The sequence below is a fragment of the Neomonachus schauinslandi genome, chromosome 16, assembly GCF_002201575.2.
Source record: "Neomonachus schauinslandi chromosome 16, ASM220157v2, whole genome shotgun sequence".
Lineage (NCBI taxonomy): Eukaryota > Metazoa > Chordata > Mammalia > Carnivora > Phocidae > Neomonachus > Neomonachus schauinslandi.
Genome location: NC_058418.1, coordinates 15234518 through 15255561, shown reverse-complemented (window position 1 = coordinate 15255561; position 21044 = coordinate 15234518). Strand labels below are relative to the sequence as shown.

Below are 21044 nucleotides of genomic sequence, written 5' to 3'. Positions count from 1 at the left end.
TAACAATAAAAAAATTTTAAAAATCATAGAACAAAAAAAGGAGAAAAAAATGCAGTCATGATTCTAATGACATTTTCAAGCAACTTAATTTTTTAATCTAAAAAATTCGTGGCCTTCAGGTCAAAAATGTAAGAATGAATATTTGCATTTACTTCGGTTCTCTCCCAAACCCAACCAAAATGAAAGTAAAGGAACAAAGGAAATTGAGTATCATAGAGAATATGGAAGACGTCAGCAGATAAGAGATGTCAACAAAATTTTGGAAGCTAGAGATTAAACAGATGACTGTTACCTAATTTAACTAGAGAAAGTGGAAGCTTAAGAGAGGGTGGGGAAAGGGTGGGGAAACTACAGCAGAACCCCTGAAAGGCTTAGGAATGAAGGCACTAGGTACTTCTGCAGGCAGGAGTGTGGGATAGGAGCTGAATGTAAGGGGTTGGAGCAATAAGGGAATTAAGTGAAAGTTGTAATATTGAAAGATGAGGTGTGTCCTCCCAACCCCCAACTTCCTACTGTGTTTGCCTTCCAAAGCAGTTCTGGCTTATATTCCTCAAGCAAAATCTAGGAAACTGACTAGCCCCCCCCAAAAATAGATACAGATCCTGACATTTAGTCAACTTTCAACCTCTAATAAAACACCACATTAGAGGGGTTGGGGAGGGGTGGGGTGAGGGAGACAAGAAAGAGGTTAGGTAGAAAACAGAGATAAATCCTTATCTCCATTGTCAAAAGTCAACAGGAAATATCTAAAACTGAGAAATCAAGCATGAGCAGTATGAGGATATTATTCAGGAAAGTGAAGCTGAATACCAAAATGGTTGCCTCTGGGGAGTGGGATCAGGGGATGAGAAAGGATAGAGTAGGAAATTTTGTTTATGGCTACGTATTTAACAGCCCTTTAAAAAAAATCTAAATGTAAGAAAAACAGAAATTACATTTAAAATAGTTATTTAAAAAAAATCAAATAATAGTCAAGTGAATAAATAAAAAACAAATGTCTACCCTGCAGTCAATAACACCCGTGTGAACTTTCTTTGGTAGGAGTACTAAATTTCCTAACTCTTTTTACTCTCTCTGCCCCTAAACGTACAGCTTCTCTCTCCTAAACTCTGCCCATCTCTGAGCCACCTCACCTCTCCTTTCCATCATCTGGGTTAAATGCTCCATTATCACCCAGCGACTGCTGATCTCTGAAGGCTGAGATGTCATTCAGGGCTTGTCCACTCAGGGCAGAAGGGTTAGGATAAGCTGTAGATCCAGCAATTCCAGGGTCCACTCTATCTCAGGCCTCTCCAGCCTCCAGGAGAATTCTAAGGTCAGAAGGTCTCCTTCCATGATGGATACCTGCTCTCCAGGCTTCCTTTTACTCACATCACAGATTTGTCTTATCTTTGTGGAGGCAGGACCTGTGGGCTTATGATATAAATTCAATTTACTTGATGTTTTCTCACTAGATCCCTATGGTAACCAGCTTCCAAGATGAGTTCCAATGATCACTGCCTTATGGTATTCATGGTTTTTGTACACCCCTCCCACATTGAATAGAGCTGTCCTGTTTAACCAATAGGATATTGCAAAAACTGACAGTGTGTGACTTCCAAAGTTAGGTCATAAAAGACATTGTGGTTTCTGTATTGCACATTACACATTTTTGAATCATGCACTTTGAAGGAAGTCAGCCACCATGCCATGAAGACTTCAACCAGCGCTAGAGAAGGGCTCCTGCCAGCAGCCAACACTAACTTGCCAGCGATGTAGGAAGCAAATCCTCCAGCCAGTCTAGCCTTCCAATGACTGCGGCTTTGTCAACATCTTGACTGCAACTTCATGAAATATGTGGGCCAGAGTATCCAGCTAAGTTGTTTCCCGCCCCCCACAGAGTGTGAGATAATAAATGTTTATTGTTGTTTAAGCTACTGAATTTTGAGGTACTTTGTTACACAATAGTAGATAACTAATACAGCCCCAAACAATTAGCTTCCTTGCTTGTAATTCACATTCCCTGGGGTTACTGACCAGAGATGCTGGATGCAAAGACAGAAAGAATCTGGTGGAAAATTCAAACACTCAGCAACCTAGGTTGAACCAAGCACTGGAGAAACCGCCAAGACTCTAAAAACAAGGTGATCACAACAGTGATGCTCACATAATATCTGCTCTTCAGATATCTTCTGTGAGCATAAAGGTGTAAACCCAGTGCAAAGTTGAATCAACAGATACAAAGCTGAGTCAAAAAAGATTCAGATTTGCAGCAGATACAAAGTTGAGTCAAAAAAGATTCAGACTTGCAGCAACCCCAGGGTTTGGAGTAAGAGTTGCAGCTATTCCATTTCCTATCCATCTCGGCAATTGAGGTAAAACACATTTGCAATTTAGAATTCCCATACTCTTCATCTGAAGTGAGAATTATACTCCCATCACAATGATACTGGATGAATAAAATGGCTAAGTTAAGAAATATTAACTTATCATCTGCTTTGAGGCTTTACTAGGTAAAGAGTAAAAAAAAATAATATACAAGAGAATAGACTAATACTTTCACTGTATGATAGAATAAAACAGAAATATTCAATTGTAATAAATTTTGAGATATTCCTAATATCCCTCACAGAATTTCTGTTTTTTTCCTCTATGGTAATTATCACTAACAAACTATATAATTTATTTACCATACATATTGTCTGTGTACCCCCTCATATAAACGTCATAAAAACAGGTATTTTTTAAATCTCTCTTTGCCATTGATGGTAGGTGCTCAAAAAAATATGTTGATTAAAATGATATAGCCACTATGGAAAACAGTATGGCAGTCAAAAAATGAAAAACAGAATTACCATATGATCCAAAAATTCCACTTCTGGGTACATACCCAAAAGAACTGAAAGCAGGGACTTGAACAAATATCTGTATGCCCATATTTATAGCAGCATTATCTGCAATAGTCAAAAGGTAGAAGCAACCCAGTGTACATTGACAGATAAATGGATAAACAAAATGTGGCGTATACATACAATGAAATACTATTTAGCCTTAAAAAGGAAGGAAATTCTGACATGTGCTTTAACATGAATGAACCTTGCAGACCTTATGCTAAGTTAAATAAACCAGTCACAAAAAACCCACAAACACTGTGTGATCCAACTTATATGAGGTATGTAGAGTAGTCAAATTCATATAGACATAAAGTAGAATGGAAGCTGCTGGGACTGGGAGATCCAAGGAATGGGGAGTTATTGTTTAATGGGTACAAAGTTTCTGTTTTGCAAGATGAAAAGAGTTCTATGGCTAGATGGTAGTGACAGTTATATAGCAATATGAATATAATGCCACTGAACTCCACACTTAAAAATAATTAAAATGTTAAATGTTTTTGTGCTTTTAGCTTTATCAAGGTATAATAAATGTACCAAAAAATTGCACACATTTAATGTATACATCCTGATGAGTTTGGGCATACGCATATATTCATGATACCAATTCCATAACCAAGGTACTAAACATATCCATCACCCCCCAAAATTTCCTTGTGTTCTTTTGTGTTTTATTTCTTTGGTAAGAACAATTAACACAAGATCTATACTCTTAACAAAGTGCATAATACTGTATTATTAATATAGGTTCTGTGTTGTATAGATCCTAGAGCTTACTCATCTTGCATAACATAAACTTTGTACCCATGGAAAAACAATTTCCCATTTCCCTCGACTCCCAGGCTCTGGCAATCATTATTCTATTCTTGTGCTTCTTGAATCTATTTTATATACATCATACAAATTGAATCATGTAGTATTTGTTCTGTGACTAGCTTATTTCACATAGCATAATGTTCTTCAGGTTCACCCATGTTGTCACAAATGGCAGGCTTTCCTTCTTTGAATAATATTCCATTGTACATATAATACCACATTTTCTTTATCCATTCATCTGTTGATGAATGTTTCCCTATTCTGGCTATTGTAAATAATGCTGCAATGAAAATGGGGGTGCAGATATTAAGATGGTAAATTTTATGTTGTACATGATCTCTATTTTATCACAATTAAAAAGTATATATACATATAACATATATACACATGTATAAAAAGACACATACACATTTATGTATGTACAAAAGATGCATATATATATATACATATATATATATACACTTAACAAATGAATTCTACTAATTTGGGAAATTTAAAATCAGAAGAAAGTAATATATTAGACAAGAATAACATAGAAATAGGTGGGTAGTTTGGAGTTCAAGTGTTGGGGTTTTATTAAGTATGCATGTTAAAAATTCAAGGAAAAGAACAGAAACCAAAGCAGTGGAGAAAGGGGAATAAGCTAAATCTGCACAATAAAAAAGCCACAGTAAATAGAAAACAAATTTATATCAGCAATCCCAATAAATGTAAATGAATTAAACTCACCTATTAAAATAACATTCAAACAGGATAAAAGGGTAAAAAGCCCAGCAATATACTCTTTACAAGAGACCTGAAGCATAAAAACATAAAAAGAAGGGGTTGGAAAATGAAATTCCTGGATAAAACAATAACAAACCCTGAAAAGGAATATTATCAGACAAAAGAGAACTTGGACCAAAAGGTGTTCACCAGGGTAAAGAGGCATGTTTCCTAATGTGGTAGATTGAAATCTTGGTCCCAATTCTTCACTCCCCTCTAAACTCTTAGTCACACTCTTTGCCATTAACTTTGCCTTGTCCTCCCACTTGGGTGTAATTAACATTAAGCTTAGCCATGTGGCTTGCGTTGGGTAATGTATTATTAGTATACTGAGGAGCAGAGGTTTTTAAGGTGTTTGTATGGTCTGTCTTGTGCTCTGGTGATCCATGATGAGAACAGGTCCTGGTAACCACTGTCTTCTTAGCCTGAGCAGCAGAAAGAACACCTGTGGAGGAGCAGATCTAAATCCATCCTGCAGGCTAGCTACTCAGTCAACCCCAGCCTAAATAAGCTGAACAGAGAACCAGGGAACAGGTGAACATGAGAATAAATGCTTGCTGTTATATGCCACTGACTTAGGGGTGGTTTGTTAGGCAGCATTACTATCCTGGCAATAGCTAAGTAATACATATGATAAAAGATGTGTGCCATATGATGTTGAGATAATGAATCCGGAAAAGATCGACAGGAAAACTGGAAAGCAACAGAAGAGAACCAAGAACTTCTAGGGGTAAAAAAAGGAAGCAAAGGAGACTAAGGAGTGGCCAAAGGGCAGGGAGGACTGCTTAAAACAAAAAAGCAAAATTTTATACAGATTTTTTTTTTCCAAGCAGTTATCAAGTATGACAAACACTATACAGAAGTCAACTCAAGACAAGAACCACTACACATATTACAAATACCTAACCACAGAACTTTCACAACCACACAAACACCATACAACCACACGCAACCAGACATCACCGTAACACAACACACAGCACACACACAATGACACAGCCCATCACAATTAGTCTATCACCCTCACACGCAATCACGCACATCACTACTGTCACACACACACTGACTCCCACCCCAGCTTTTTGGTCCAACAATTCCAACCACTCTCCAGCAGCTTATTCCCACCCTAAGCATTTTACACCGCGGCCACTCCAGACTCTTCGGGCCTCCTCAGAGGCTCCGCCCCATCAGCCGCGCGACCGTGCAGCCCACACAGCTCAAGCCCCTCCCCCATACCCCGCTGCTGGGACGCGGTAGCGTCACCTGCCGGAAACGCCCGAATGCGCATTCAGCGCGCGGTTTCTGGGAGAATGGGTGAAGGCGACCTACAGAAAGACCCAGGCCAGGGGCCGGTAACACCGAACCATCCTTTCGCGCCCGCCTCCCAACGGACGTTCCTGAGCACAACAACACCGCCCAGAAGGCTTCGCGGCCCGATTCAACTTCCGGCCAGAAAGCTGTCTGCGTTTCCTGTGTGGGGAAGGGGCTGCGTCAGTCCCGCGCCGAAGGCCCGGCTGGTAGGTGCCAACCTACCGTGCCTCGCAACCCTGGGACCTGGCTAGACGCTGAGAATTGCAGTTACAGTCGTTTCGGGAGGGTCCAGCCAGGACTCTGAGAAGAATTACGCGGGTGCCTCTCTGGACCACATTTCCCAGAGGGCTCGGTGGCCCGTCGCTCTTCTCGCAGGAACGCGAACGTTTCGTCACGCCTGGCGGGACCGTTAGATCCGTGAGGTTAGAGTCCGTCGGTCCCGGGGGAACCGGCTCAGTTGTGCACGTTGCGATGCCGGGAGACCCGAAAGGTGTAAATCGGGGAGCGCGGAGATAGGTATCGAGCTGGGTCATCCGGCCGGTGCGGGCGGAGCGGCTTGTAAAGGGGAGGTTGTGAGATTGTGTGTGAGAGAGACTGTGACATTGAGACCTGTGTGCGGATATCGGTTGCCTATCATTGTGGGGTTGTGACTGCGTGTGTCCCTATGGCTGTTGTGACCCCGCAACACTGGGGGGGGTACCTGCGACTATACGAGAGTAACTAACTGTATGTGTTCGGTGGTGGGTATGTGATTATAACTGTGTAGTTCTATGTGTGCCCGTGTGGAGTGCTTGTCGCATTGGTTTCAGTATGACCGTGCTCAAGGTATGGGGCACTATGTGTCTGGGTATGGGGTTCCTGTCATATGTAAGATTGTAACTCCAGAACTTTGTCCCCAGGGAACCTCTGGGAAATTTGGTCAGATTATAGTCCCTTGACAGCAGTGGCTTCAGCTTTTTCCTGACACACGGATTAGGCAGGATGCCCCATTCTCTGATCTCCATTCCCTGGTGTGGTGGGGGCTGGGACTGGGATTGGGACTGGAGGTGACTTCTGACCAGACCAGTTTGGGGGGGGAAGGAAAACATGGTGTTTTGCAATTACTCTTTCCTCTCCCCATTTCCGCCCTTCTCCAGGTGCAGAAGAGAAGGAAAGAATGCACAATGAACTTCTACAAGCAATGTCCAAGGTGTGTTGGGGTTTTCTCTTTGCTTTCTTTCTTCTGAGAGTTAAATGCCTAATAAAGATATGCCATTTAATTGTAGGTCCTTATAATTTCCCTATTAGAGGGAAGGGTAGTCCTGCCTGGCTGGTTTTAAAGCCCAACAGGACCCATATACCTATTGTTCACTTATTTGGAAAATGGCTCCACTTCTGTTTGTTGAGTTTTCTTCTTTTAAATGCAATATTAGGATTTTAAAATAAAACCATGGGGCGCCTGAGTGGCCCAGTCAGTTAAGGGACTGACTCTTGATCTAGGCTCAGGTCTTGATCTCAGGGTCCTGAGTTCAAGCCCCACATTGGGCTCTGTGCTGGGCATGGAGTCTATGTAACATAACATAACATAACATAAACAACATAACACATCATAACATACACAACACATAACATGCACAACACATAACACAACACATAACACAACAACACTAAATAAAATAAATAAAATAAAATAAAAATCACGATTATTTTAGAGATTTCAGAAACAGAATTACCAAGAAAAAATAAAATGTGATCACTCAAAAATAACTAATGTTAATATTTTGATTAGTTTTTTTTTTTAAAGATTATTTGAGAGAAAGAGTGAGAGAGAGAGAGCACACAAAGCAGGGACAGAGGGAGAGGGAGAAGCAGGCTCCCCTGCTGAGCAGGGAGCCCAATGCAGGGCTTGATCCCAGGACCATAGGATTATGACCTGAGCCGAAGGCACACACTTAACCGACTGAGCCACGAGGCGCCCCTTGATTAATTTTTAATATTTTTCCAAAATCAAATTATACCTCATTTATCATATTATGTCCTACATTTTCACTAAAAAGTATTGTTCTCCTGTGTTGTCAAATGGTCTTTGTAGATACCATTTTTCAAAGATACGTATTTCTTGGGGTGCCTGGCTGGCTTAGTTGGTTAAGCGACTGCCTTCAGCTCAGGTCATGATCCTGGAGTCCCAGGATCGAGTCCCACATTGGGCTTCCTGCTCAGCGGGGAGTCGGCTTCTCCCTCTGCCCCTCCCCTCTCTCATGCTCTCTCTCTCTTTCATTCTCTCTCTCTCTCTCAAATAAATAAAAATTAAAAAAAGATACATATTTCTTTGTATGAATGAGTTATGTTCTCTCCTTTTTTTCAAGTCAGTTGTGTCAGACTTTGAAATCTTTAAATATTTATTTATACAAACACACACACACACACACACAGGTTTGAAATTGGACTTCATGATTAATAATGAGATTGAACACAATTTCATATATTTATTGGTTATTAGGGTTTCTTCTTTTGTGACCTGCCTGTTCAAATCTTCTACCTTATTGCCCCTGGATTATCTCTTGTTGATTCATAGTTCTTTATATAATCTGGATATGGATCCTTCATTGATATTTTTCTACTGTTTAGATTGTTATATCATTTCCTTTAAGGTAGTTTTATGAATAGAAATCCTAACTTTAACACAAAGTTATCAGTTATTTTTTTTCTTTATGGTTGGTGCTTTTTGTATTTCTTTTGTTTTTGTTTTTTTTTTTAATAAATTTTATTTATTTATTTTTAAAGTTTTATTTATTTATTCATGAGAGACAGAGAGAGAGAGAGAGAGAGGGGCAGAGGGAGAAGCAGGCTCCCAAGGAGCAGGGAGCCTGATGCGGGACTTGATCCCAGGACCCTGAGATCAAGCCCCATGTCGGGTTCCCTGCTCAGTGGGGAGTCTGCTTCTCCCTCTCCCTCTGCTCCTCCCCCTGCTCATGCGCACTCTCTCTCAAATAAATAAATAAAATCTTTAAAAAAAAATCCTTTCCTGTCCCAAGGTTATACAAATATTCTTCTATATTTATGCGTAAAGCTGTAAGTTTTGCTTTTTGGGGTTCTGGCTGGCCCATTTGGTGGAGCATGTGACTTTTGATCTCAGGGTTATGAGTTCAAGCCCCACATTGGGTGTGGAGATTACTTAAAAATAAAATCTTAAAATAGAAAAGTTTTTGCCTTTCCCATTTATATATTTAATCCACCTCTAACTAACTGGCTTTTGTGTATGATGTAAAGTGGGGCCCAAGGTTTTTCCCACTTATGAATTCCTCCCTAGCTTTCTCAGTACCATATATTAGTCCGCTCTGTTCCCATTTCATATATATCCAAATATATATAAATCCAGTGTCTGTATGTACGTGGGTATGTTTATGAGCTCTTTGTTCTGTTGTTCTATAACAGTATCACAGTCTTGATTCTAGCTTCGCTCTCCTTTAAAGGTATTTTGGCTTTTTTTCCTGTGGCTGTTTTTAAGATTTTCTCCCAGTTTTTGGTTTTCTGTAATTTTAGTATAATATGTCTAAGTGTGTCTTTTAAAAATTTTATCTTCTTGGGATTTGTAGAGTTTTTTGAATTTGTAGATAGGTGTTTTTTATTAGTTTAGGGAATTCCTCAGCCATCTTCAAAGATTTCCTTTGCCTCTGTACCAAATACCCACATTTAAAAAATTGAGAGTAGACCCACCTAGTGTATCAACTCTAAAAACCAAAAAGATTAAGAGACAAAAAAGGGTAATGATAAGAAATTCTAATCTATGTTTAATTAGAGCCTGAGAAGGGAGAGGAGAGAGAGAGAATAAGGCAGAGGAAATCACATTAAGAATCAGTCACCCCAAATCTATTCAGCTTAAGACCTTTCTATCTGAGTTTTTTTAGAAGATGGCGGAGTATTTCCAATCCATTCTCCTGTCCCAAAACCCAGAGTATCTGGTTCTCCTCTCCCATCAGCCTCTAATTACACTTGCCATTTCTGTAGTGAAGATTGTTGCCCAATATTAACGGGAATAATGCTAGGGGTTTAGTGTAATATAATAGAAGATAAAAGAAATGCATTGAATTTTTTTCTCAGAAGCTAATCAGATGTTTGGGTTTTTTTTTTTAAGATTTTGTTTTTAAGTAATCTCTACATCTAACATAGGGCTTGAACCTGCAAACCCCGAGATCAAGAGTTTCATGCTGTAGGGGCGCCTGGGTGGCTCAGTCGTTGAGCGTCTGCCTTCGGCTCAGGTCATGATCACAGGGTCCTGGGATCGAGCCCCACATCGGGCTCCCTACTCTGCGGGAAGCCTGCCTATCCCTCTCCCACTCCCCCTGCTTGTGTTCCTTCTCTCACTGTGTCTCTCTCTGTCAAATAAATAAATAAAATCTTTAAAAAAAAAAAAGGAGTTTCATGCTCTACCGACTGAGCCAGCCCGGCACCGCCCCCCTGCCCGTTTTTTAACCTAATGTTTAATGAGGAAATATTTGAAGCATTCCTAGTAAAGTCAGTAAAAAGACAAGAATATACACCATCACCAGTGTTATTTAACATTGTTGCGTTGGTATTAACCAAAGCACTTAGACACTAACAAAGCACTTAGGTTTAAAAATTAGAAAAGAGGATATAAGATAATCATTTTGCAGATGATATGAATGTGTACCTGGAAAACCAAATCAACTTATAACTAGCACTTTGAAATAAATAGGACTCCATAGGAAGCAAACAAGATAAAATTTCTTTTGTAATTTCTACTTCAGCTCTCTCTATGGGCTAATTTTTTTGTTGCCCTGAATAAAAACTTGTGCAGTCTCTATAATTGTTTTGATCACTCTTTGGTATCCTTTGGTTATTTTCAGTGATAAGGTCAGTCTCATTTTACTAATCTCCAGTTGTGTTAATAATATGTAAGCTTCATTTAAAGTCTTTTCTTTGAGGGGCACCTGGGTGGCTCAGTCGTTAAGCATCTGCCTTTGGCTCAGGTCATGATCCCAGGGTCCTGGGATGGAGTCCCATGTCGGGGTCCCTGCTCGGCAGGGAGCCTGCTTCTGCCTCTCCCACTTCCCCTGCTTGTGTTCCCTCTCTCGCTGTCTCTCTCTCTCTATCAAATAAATGAATAAAATCTAAAAAAAAAAGTCTTTTCTTTGAGCTCAGGCTTGCTGTAAGCTAGAAACTTACAGTGTGAAAAGGGAGATACACTAAACTTCTTCGTTTCTTTAGCCTAAATTTCTTTTCTTCCACCCAATAGGCTGTGGCTCCTATGAGGTTGCAGCAGGTAGGAAAGAGGACGTAAGGAGAAAAGTCTTCCTTGACTGGTGCTGTTGTTTTGGTCTTGGTTTCTCTTGCTTTTATGGATGTTCAACACTGACTCATTTTCTTATGGAGTCCTTTTGTAGGATTCTCAGAGAAGTCCCTGCTGGAAACCTCTACTTGTACTTCCCTGTGATATGGGCAACACATCTCCTTGAGATGGCTACTTATTTTTTTAAAGACTTTATTTATTTATTTTAGAGATAGAGGGAAGAACAGAGGGAGTGGGACAAGCTGACTTGATGCTGAGCACAGAGCCTGATGCAGGGTTCAATTCCACGACCCTGAGACCATGACCTGAGCTGAAATCAAGAGCCACCCAGGTGCCCCTGAAATGTCTACTTATGATACCTGTCTTACACTGGGGATTCTGTGCTCTACTGCTTTGTTGGGAATCACATTGTCCCTCCATTGGGTCCACATCTGGTTCAAAAAGGGGACTGGATACCAGTTTCTGTTCCCTCTAAACTCCAGAAAACACAGCAAAAATTTTCCTAAACAATTTCATTATACTACTTTGGACCTTGGAGTCTAAGATGAAGAAATAACCTAATTTTTTCTATGGGATGGACAGTGTGTGTCATCTTTCAACAACCAATTTTTGGACACCAACTGAGTGTCCCTACAATTCAATTCTGACACTAATTACCCAGAGTTAACACAGAGCCCCACAGGTTTAGGGGCTTAGCCTTACAAGACTGCCCTATTTCATACAGCAGCTCCAAGCCTTGGGTAGCCCCATGGCCCTGCACTTCTGCCCAGCAGACCACAAATTGAGGCATTCCCATGATCCCCACTCGGGTACAGTAATTGATTTAGAATGATTCATAGACCTCAGGAAAGTACTACATATCTGATCACAGTTTTACTATAAAGAATGCAATTCAGGAACAGCAAAATGGTAGAGCTGCATAGGGAAAGGTATGAGAGGGAAGACCATATCTGGAAAGGATCTTAAGGATTTTGCCTAACAAAATGGCTGAAGTGAAAGGTGTTTTGTTTTTTTTTTTTTTTTAAGATTTTATTTATTCATGTGAGACAGGGATAGAGAGAGAGAGAGCATGAGCAGGGGAGAGGCAGAGGGAGAGGGAGAAGCAGGCTCCCCGCTGAGCAGGGAGCCCAATGCGGGGCTCGATCCCAGAACCCTGGGATCATGACCCAAGACGAAGGCAGATGCTTAACTACCTGAGCCACCCATGCGCCCCCCACCCTTTTTTTTTTTTTTTTAAGATTTTGAAAGGGTTTTTTTTTTTCAGTAATGTTTATATTGTGGAAAATTCTGCCACCAGTAAAATTATAAAAGTTAAAGAATTTATGTTAATAGGGAATAATTCTTATAACAGTCATAAGAGAACTGTAATTTTCAAGAAATTTAAGTTATACTCTTGTCTAAGATGGTGATATTTTACTTATTTATTTTTCAAAGATTTATGTATTTATTTGAGAGAGAGAGAGAGAGCACGAGCAGGAGGGACAGAGGGAGAGGGAGAGAGGATCTGAAGCAGACTCCGTGCTGCACAAGGAGCCCAGCATGGGGCTCTGTCTCACAACCCCAAGATCATGACCTGAGCCAAAACCAAGAGTTAACTGACTTAACTGACTGTACCATTCAGGCACCCCGATGGTGATATTTTAAATTAATGTTTAACCAATTCTGTATTTAAAAAATTCAAGAAATTTTAGAAGACTTAATGAAAAATGGCGGGGCTTTGTCCCAGTACCTAATCCCACTCCCCTAGGTGGCTACCCTCAAATTTTTTTCAGTTTCTCTTGGCACTTTTCCTATATTTCTTTTTATTTTTTTTTAATTTAATTTTTAAGTAATCTCTACAGCCAATGTGGGGCTCAAATTCACAACCCTGAGATCAAGAAGTGCTCATTCCACACTGACTGAGCCAGCCAGGTGCCCTTTTTCCTATATTTCTTTTTTTTTTTTTTAAGGTTTTATTTATTTGAGAGAAAGCACGAGTGGGGTTAGAGGCAGAGGGAGAGGAAGAGGGAGAAGCAGACTCCCCACTGAGCAGGGCATTCGATGTGGGCCTCGATCCCAGGACCCTGAGATCATGACCTGAGCTGAAGGTAGATACCTAACCGACTGAGCTACCCAGGTGCCCCTTTTTTCCTATATTTCTAATTCATATTCCTACATTGCTATTTTTTTTAAGATATGCTAGGCCAGAATTAATTTTCCTTTGTAATATTAAGGGAATCACTTTTTTTTTCTTACTTCAAGTGGTGCTGTTGAAAAGTCCACTGAGATTTTAATTCCTGAAAATTTTTATATGATCCATGTTTTCTTCCTGGAAGCTTTTTGAAAGTTCTATTTTTCCTTAATACTCTGAAATTTTACTCCAAAATGTATAATAAGATTTTTTTTATAAGATTTTATTTATTTATTTGACAGAGAGGGAACACAAGCAGGGTGAGTAGGAGACCGAGAAGCAGGCTGCCTGCCGAGCAAGGAGCCCGATGTGGGGCTCAATCCCAGGACCCTGGGATCATGACCTGAGCCGAAGGCAGATGCTTAAAGACTGAGCCACCCAGGCGCCCCCCGATAAGATTTTTTTTTTTTTAAAGATTTTATTCATTTATTTGACAGAGACATAGCGAGAGAGGGAACGCAAGCAGGGGGAGTGGGAGAGGGAGAAGCAGGGCCCTTGCCGAGCCAGGAGCCCGATGTGGGGCCTGATCCCAGGACCCTGGGACCATGACCCAAGCCGAAGGCAGACGCTTAATGACTGAGCCACCCAGGCGCCCCCCCCCCCCATAATATGTTTTTTTAAAGTACATCACATTGTTCTCTCTTCTGGGTCTTAAAAGGAAAATATAGGAACGGGGAAAGATTCACATATATGCACATTTCACTATAGCCAGGCATGGAGCATTGAGCTGTATGCTTGCTATTTTATGACATAGGAAATGTTTACTTGCATGTTCCTTGATGTATCCCTCTGTACACAAAAGATATGTCTTCTACTAATATAATAGAGTTCCAGCCCCTTCAATTTGCTTAATAAGCTCTACCACCATCTCTACTACCATCTTTTTTTTTTTTTTTTTTAATCTTCTTCCACTGTGAAAGCATGTTTGTTGTTTCAGGGGTCAATGATGTTCAGGGATGTATCTATAAACTTCTCTCAGGAGGAATGGGAATGCCTGGACTCGGGCCAGATGAATTTATACAAAGAAGTGATGTTGGAGAATTTCAGCAACCTGGTTTCAGTGGGTAAGGATAACTATCCCCCAAAATTCAGAGTCTACCCTTGGGAATGTCTCCTTTCTCCATTATGAATTATTTGTTTCAAGTAACCAGCTAAATTTCTGCTCCCTGTTCCTCAAGGAATGGTTTGAGTTGGAACAGAATGGACGTGTATGAAATGAGCAGCTCCAGTGGGTTGAAGCTTCATCTTCATCTTTTCTCTGGTCCTTCCTATAGTGGCATCATTTTCTTGGTCACCAAGGGACTAGATCTGATTTCTGGGACACCCACAGCGTAACAATGTCCATGTCTTTTTTTTGTGATCAGGACTTTCCAATTCTAAGCCAGCTGTGATTTCCTTATTGGAACAAGGAAAAGAACCCTGGATGGTTGAAAGAGAGCTGACAAGAGGCCTTTGTTCAGGTGAGGAGATGATAGGTAATGATTTTGTCCATTTTTAATTGGGTTGTCTTTTTATTATTGAATTTCTGAGTTAATTATATATTCTAGATACAAGTCTTATCAACTTTATGATTTGTGAGTATTTTCTCTCATTTAGTAGGTGTGTTTTCACTCTCTTGATTTTGTCCTTTGAAGCACAAGTTTTTAATTTTGACGAGATCCAGTTTATCTATTTTTTCTTTGGTTGCATGTGCTTTTGGTGTGAGCTCCTTTAAGTTATGACCCTTCATAATTAAGTTTATTAATACTTTCTGGAAGTAGGAAAATATTTCACACCCTATTATTAGGTAAAAGTTTTTTTGTCAGTTACATCTCAAAAAAAAAGCTTCAAGATAAAACAACAAAAAAAGCTTTTCTCAACTGTAGGTACAACTTTAGTTTTACAATTTAGCCATAAGATAGAATAAACAAAGAACTAAAGAACTCACCAATGCAGATCTCCCAAGATTTTTTTTCCTTTCCAGGAGGCACAAAATATTATAAACAGACCCACAGGGAAGATAACAATCCAGATTCTCTGTCATCTCACTTAACAGAGAATGAAGGGATCCCCAGATAACTGGAACAGATTTCTATTATCCCTATAGAAATTACCACAAAATCAGATTCCTAATCACTATAACTTACCAGCCTTGCACAAACCAGAACCAAAACTATACTTAACCCAGGATGTGTGTTATAACTGTTACTCTCCATAGCAATTTTTTATTCTTTGTGTAGTTACTTTCTAGATTTTTCAAGTAGATTGTGTTGCTATTGTGAGCATCTACAGTTTTCTAATTGGTATTGTTGGTACAGAGAAATACTATTAGCTTTTTTTTAACATGTGAAAAAAGAGTTTAATTTTATTAGTTATCAGGGAAATACAAATTGAAAATGCAGTGGGATACCATTATGTCACCTGTAACGTGGGCAAAAATTTAAGTCTGACATTAGAAAGAATAAATGAGAATGTGGAGCAGCACCCTCAAGCTGCTGGTAGCGTGTAAATTCTTACAACTGCTTTTTATTCTTTCTTGCTTTTTAAATTTAATTGTGAGGGGCACCTGGATGGCTCAGTTGGTTGAGCATCTGCCTTTGGCTCAGGTCATGATCTCAGGATCCTGGGATCAAGCCTCATGTCCAGCTCCCTGCTCGGTGGGGAGTCTGCTTCTCCTTCTGCCCCTCCCCCCTGCTCATACTCATTGTCCCTCTCTCTTTCAAATAAATAACATCTTTAAAAAAAATTTAAGTGTGATAAGATCATTTAACATGAGATCTACCCTCAAGAGATTTTTAAGTGTATACTACAATATTGTTAACTTTAGGCACAGTATTGTATAGCAGATCTCTAGCACTTATTTGCCTTGCATAATTAAAGCTTTATACTAGTTGATTAGCAACTGCTCGTTTCCCTATAACCCCAGCCTTTGGTGACTACTCTTGCTTCTATGAGTTTTGCTCTTTTTAGATATCTCATATAAGTCAAATAATGCTGTATTTGTCCTGTAACTGGCTTATTTCATGTAGGTTAGTGTCTTCAAGTTTCATCCATGTTATCACATATGGTAGGATTTCCTTTTTTAAGGCTGAATAGTATTCCATTCTAAGTATATACCACATTTTCTTTATCCACAGACTCATCCATCTGTGAATTTGGGTTGTTTTCATATCTTGACTATTATGAGTAGTACTGCAGGGAACAAATGAGTGCTAATATCTCTTCAAGATCCTGATTTCAATTCTTTTGGATAAATACCGAGAAGTGGGATTCATGGATCATAAGATACTTCTGTTGTTAATTTTTTAGGAACCTCTCCATACTGTTTTCCATGGCTGCACCATTTTGCATTTCCGCCAGTAGTGTACAGGAGTTCCAATATCTATCTTTCTTTCTTTCTATTTATTTATTTATTTATTTATTAAAGATTTTATTTATTTATTTGACAGAGAGAGAGAGAGCACAGGTAGGCAGAGAAGCAGGCAGAGGGAGAAGCAGACACTCCACTAAGCAGGGAGCCTGACGTGGGGCTCGATCCCAGGACCCTGGGATCATGACCTGAGCCGAAGGCAGCCGCTTAACCGACTGAGCCACCCAGGCGCCCCCCTTTTTTTTTTTTTTTTTTTTTAAGATTTTGTTTATTTATTTGAGAGAGAGAGAGACAGAGAGCACAAGCGGGGGAGAGGGAGAAGCAGACTCCCTGCCGAGCTGGAAGCCTGACATGGGGCTCCATCCCAGGACCCTGGGATCATGACCGGAGCTGAAGGCAGACAAACCATCTGAGCCACCCAGGTGCCCCAAGAGTTCCAATTTCTTTGCATCCTCACCAACATTTGTTACTGGTCTTTTTTTTCTTTTTTTTAAAGATTTCATTTATTTATTTGACAGAGAGAGAGAGCGCGAGAGAGGGAACACAAGCAGGGAGAGTGGGAGAGGGAGAAGCAGGCTTCCTGCGGAGCAGGGAGCCCGATGCGGGACTCGATCCCAGGACCCTGGGATCAGAACCTGAGCCGAAGGCAGATGCTTAACGACTGAGCCACCCAGGCGCCCCTGTTACTTGTCTTTTTTGTTTGTTTGTTTTAATGACAGCCATCCTAAAAGCAATAGGCAATGTTTCTTCATGGTTTTGATTTATGTTTCTGTAATGATTAGAGATTTTGAGCATTTTTCATACTTCTTGGTCATTTGTACATTTTCTTTGGAAAAACGTCTACTCACATTCTTATTCATTTTTTAATCAGGTTATTAGTTCTTTTGCTTACATATTTTAGAAATTAACCACTATCAGATACATGGTTGGCAAATATTTTCTCCTGTTCCATAAGTTGCCTTTTCACTCTTTTGTTTCCTTTACTGTGCATAAGCTTTTAAATTTGATGTAGTCCTGTATGTCTGTTTTGCTTTTGGTGTCATATCCTGAAATCATCACTAAGACCAGTGTCACGAAACTTTTCCCCTATGTGAAGCTTTACAGTCAGGTCTCATGTTTAAGTCTTTAATGCATTTTGAGGTAATTTTTCTGTATGGTATAAGATAAGGGTCAAATTTCTTTCTTTTGCACGTGGATGTTCAGTTTTCCCGTCATCGTTTGTTAAACAGACTTTCCCTTCTCTGTTATAGTCTTGGCACCTTTGTTGCATATTAATTGACTGTGTATACGTGAATTTATTTGTTTTCTTCTGTTCTATTGACTTATATGTATGTCTTTATGCTAGTACCATTCTGGTTTTTTTTTTTTTTTTTAAAGATTTTATTTATTTATTTGACAAAGAGAGACACAGCAAGAGAGGGAACACAAGCAGAGGGAGAGGGAGAGGGAGAAGCAGGCTTCCCGTGGAGCAGGGAGCCCGATGCGGGGCTTGATCCCAGGACCCTGGGATCATGACCTGAGCCGAAGGCAGATGCTTAACGACTGAGCCACCCAGGCCCCCAGTACCATTCTGTTGTTTTTTTTTTTTTAAGATTTTATTTATTTATTTGACAAAGAGAGACACAGCGAGAGAGGGAACACAAGCAGGGGGAGTGGGAGAGGGAGAAGCAGGCTCCCCGCAGAGCGGGGAGCCCGATGCGGGACTCAATCCAGGACTCTGGGATCATGACCTGAGCTGAAGGCAGTCGCTTAACCAACTGAGCCACCCAGGCGCCCACCAATCTGTTTTAATTACTGCAGCTTTATGATATATTTTGGGATCAGGAAATGTGAAGCCTCCAGCTTTGTTGTACTTTCTAAAGATTATTTTGGCTCATTGGATTGTTTTTTCTATTTCTATAGAAAATGCCATTGGGATTTTGATAGGGATTGCATTGAATCAGTAGATTGTTTTGGGAATATGGACATTTTTACAATATTCTTCTAATCCATGAGCACAGAATATCTTTCCATCATCTTGTGTATCTTTAATTTCTTCCATCAGTGTTTTGCAGTTTTCACTGTACAAGTCTCTTACCTAGTTGGTTATGTGTTTTCCTAGGTATTTTGTGGATACAAAAAATACAAAAATTTTCCTTTTGATGCTATTATAAATGGGATTGTTTTTCTAATTTCTTTTTCAGGTTATTGTTAGTGTAAAGAAACACAACTAATTTTTGTATATTGATTTTGTATTCTGCAACTGCAAACTGAAAACCTAATTTAATGGTTTGTAAGTTCTAACAGTTTTTACATGAAGTCTTTAGAGTTTTCTGTATACCAGATGTAGAAGTGGCAAGAGTGGGCATTTTTCCTTCATGATCTTAGAGGGAAAGCTTTGAGTTTTTCATCGAGTATGATATTAGCTGTGGGCTTTTTATATGTGGCCTTTATTATGTTGAGGTAATATCCATGTTATTAGTTTGTTGAGAGCTTTTCATCATGAAAAGGTGTTGAATTTTATCAAATGCTTTTTCTGCATCTGTTGAGATGATCATATAATTTTTATCCTTCATTCTCTTTTTTTTAAGATTTTTTATTTATTTATTTATTTAAAAAAATTTTTTTTATTCTTATGTTAATCCCCATACATTACATCATTAGTTTTAGATGTAGTGTTCCATGATTCATTGTTTGTGCATAACACCCAGTGCTCCATGCAGAATGTGCCCTCCTCAATACCCATCACCAGGCTAACCCATCCTCCCACCCCCCTCCCCTCTAGAACCCTCAGTTTGTTTTTCAGAGTCCATCGTCTCTCATGGTTCGTCTACCCCTCCGATTTCACCCCCTTCATTCTTCCCCTCCTGCTACCTTCTTCTTCTTCTTCTTCTTTTTTTTTCTTAACATATATTGCATTATTTGTTTCAGAGGTACAGATCTGAGATTCAATAGTTTTGCACAATTCACAGTGCTTACCAGAGCACATACCCTCCCCAGTGTCTATCACCCAGTCACCCCATCCCTCCCACCCCACCCCCCACTCCAGCAACCCTCAGTTTGTTTCCTGTGATTAAGAATTCCTCATGTCAGTGAGGTCATATGATACATGTCTTTCTCTGTTTGACTTATTTCGCTGAACATAATACCCTCCAGTTCCATCCACGTCGTTGCAAATGGCAAGATCTCATTCCTTTTGATGGCTGCATAATATTCCATTGTATATATATACCACATCTTCTTTATGCATTCATCTGTCGATGGACATCTTGGCTCTTTCCACAGTTTGGCTATTGTGGACATTGCTGCTATAAACATCGGGGTGCACGTACCCTTTTGGATCCCTACTTTTGTATCTTTGGGGTAAATACCCAGTAGTGCAATTGCTGGATCATATGGTAGCTCTATTTTCAACTTTTTGAGGAACCTCCATATTGTTTTCCAGAGTGGCTGCACCAGCTTGCATTCCCACCAACAGTGTAGGAGGGTTCCCCTTTCTCCGCATCCCCGCCAACATCTGTCGTTTCCTGAGTTGTTAATTTTAGCCATTATGACTGGTGTGAGGTGGTATCTCATTGAGGTTTTGATTTGGATTTCCCTGATGTCGAGCGATGTTGAGCACTTTTTCACGTGTCTGTTGGCCATTTGGATGTCTTCTTTGGAAAAATGTCTGCTCATGTCTTCTGCCCATTTCTTGATTGGATTCTTTGTTCTTTGGGTGTTGAGTTTGATGAGTTCTTTATAGATTTTGGATACCAGTCCTTTATCTGATATGTCATTTGCAAATATCTTCTCCCAGTCTGTCGGTTGCCTTTTGGTTTTGTTGACTGTTTGCTTTGCTTTGCAAAAGCTTTTTATCTTGATGAAGTCCCAATAGTTCATTTTTGCCCTTGCTTCCCTTGCCTTTGGTGATGTTTCTAGGAAGAAGTTGCTTCGGCTGAGGTCAAAGAGGTTGCTGCCTGTGTTCTCCTTTAGGATTTTGATGGACTCCTTTCTCACAAGATTTTTTATTTATTTGAGAGAGAAAGAGAGAGCACAAGTGGAGGGAGAGGGAGAGAGAAAGCAGACTCCCCACTGAGCGTGGGGCTGAACATGGGGCTCGATCCCAGGACCCTGAGATCATGACCTGAACCAAAGTTAGACACTTAACCTACTGAGCCATCCAGGTGCTCCAATCTTTCATTCTCTTAATGTGGTGTATCACATTAATTGATTTTTGTATATTGGATTATCTTTGCATCCCAGGGATAAATTCCATTTGGTCATGGTATATGATCCTTTTAATGTGCTGTTGAATTTGGTTTACTAGTATTTTGTGGAGAGTTTTGCATCAATATTCATTACGGAATTGGCCTGTTGCTTTCTTTTTTATGGTGTCTTTGGCTTTGGCATGAGGGTAATGAGTTTGAACGTGTTCCCTTCTTTTCAGTTTTTTGGAAGAGTTTTAGGATTAGCAACCCTCTTCCACCCCCAGATTGGCAGTATTATTATTTG

General features: G+C 40.0%; 2 protein-coding genes across 3 annotated transcripts in view; one reads left to right on the top strand and one right to left on the bottom strand.

Annotated features, from left to right (window-relative positions):
• The window catches only part of LOC110590101 (zinc finger protein 382), a 382742-nt gene extending 381539 nt beyond the window's left edge, over window positions 1–1203 (bottom strand). The window contains exon 1 of the mRNA XM_044922194.1: window positions 1134–1203. Within this exon, the coding sequence (XP_044778129.1) occupies window positions 1134–1167 (34 nt within the window). The 5' untranslated portion in view covers window positions 1168–1203. The remainder of the gene's footprint in view (window positions 1–1133) is intronic.
• Window positions 1–21044, top strand: part of LOC110590109 (zinc finger protein 14 homolog) — a 525303-nt gene that overhangs the window by 301680 nt on the left and 202579 nt on the right. Inside the window, exons 1-4 of one of the 2 annotated variants that reach the window (XM_021700789.2) lie at window positions 6744–6777; window positions 6899–6951; window positions 14160–14286; window positions 14587–14682. The exons of the other annotated variant lie outside the window; for it this stretch is intronic. Coding sequence (XP_021556464.2) covers window positions 6744–6777; window positions 6899–6951; window positions 14160–14286; window positions 14587–14682 — 310 coding nt within the window. Of the gene's footprint in view, window positions 1–6743; window positions 6778–6898; window positions 6952–14159; window positions 14287–14586; window positions 14683–21044 lie in introns of those variants that run through there. 2 annotated transcript variants of the gene reach the window in all.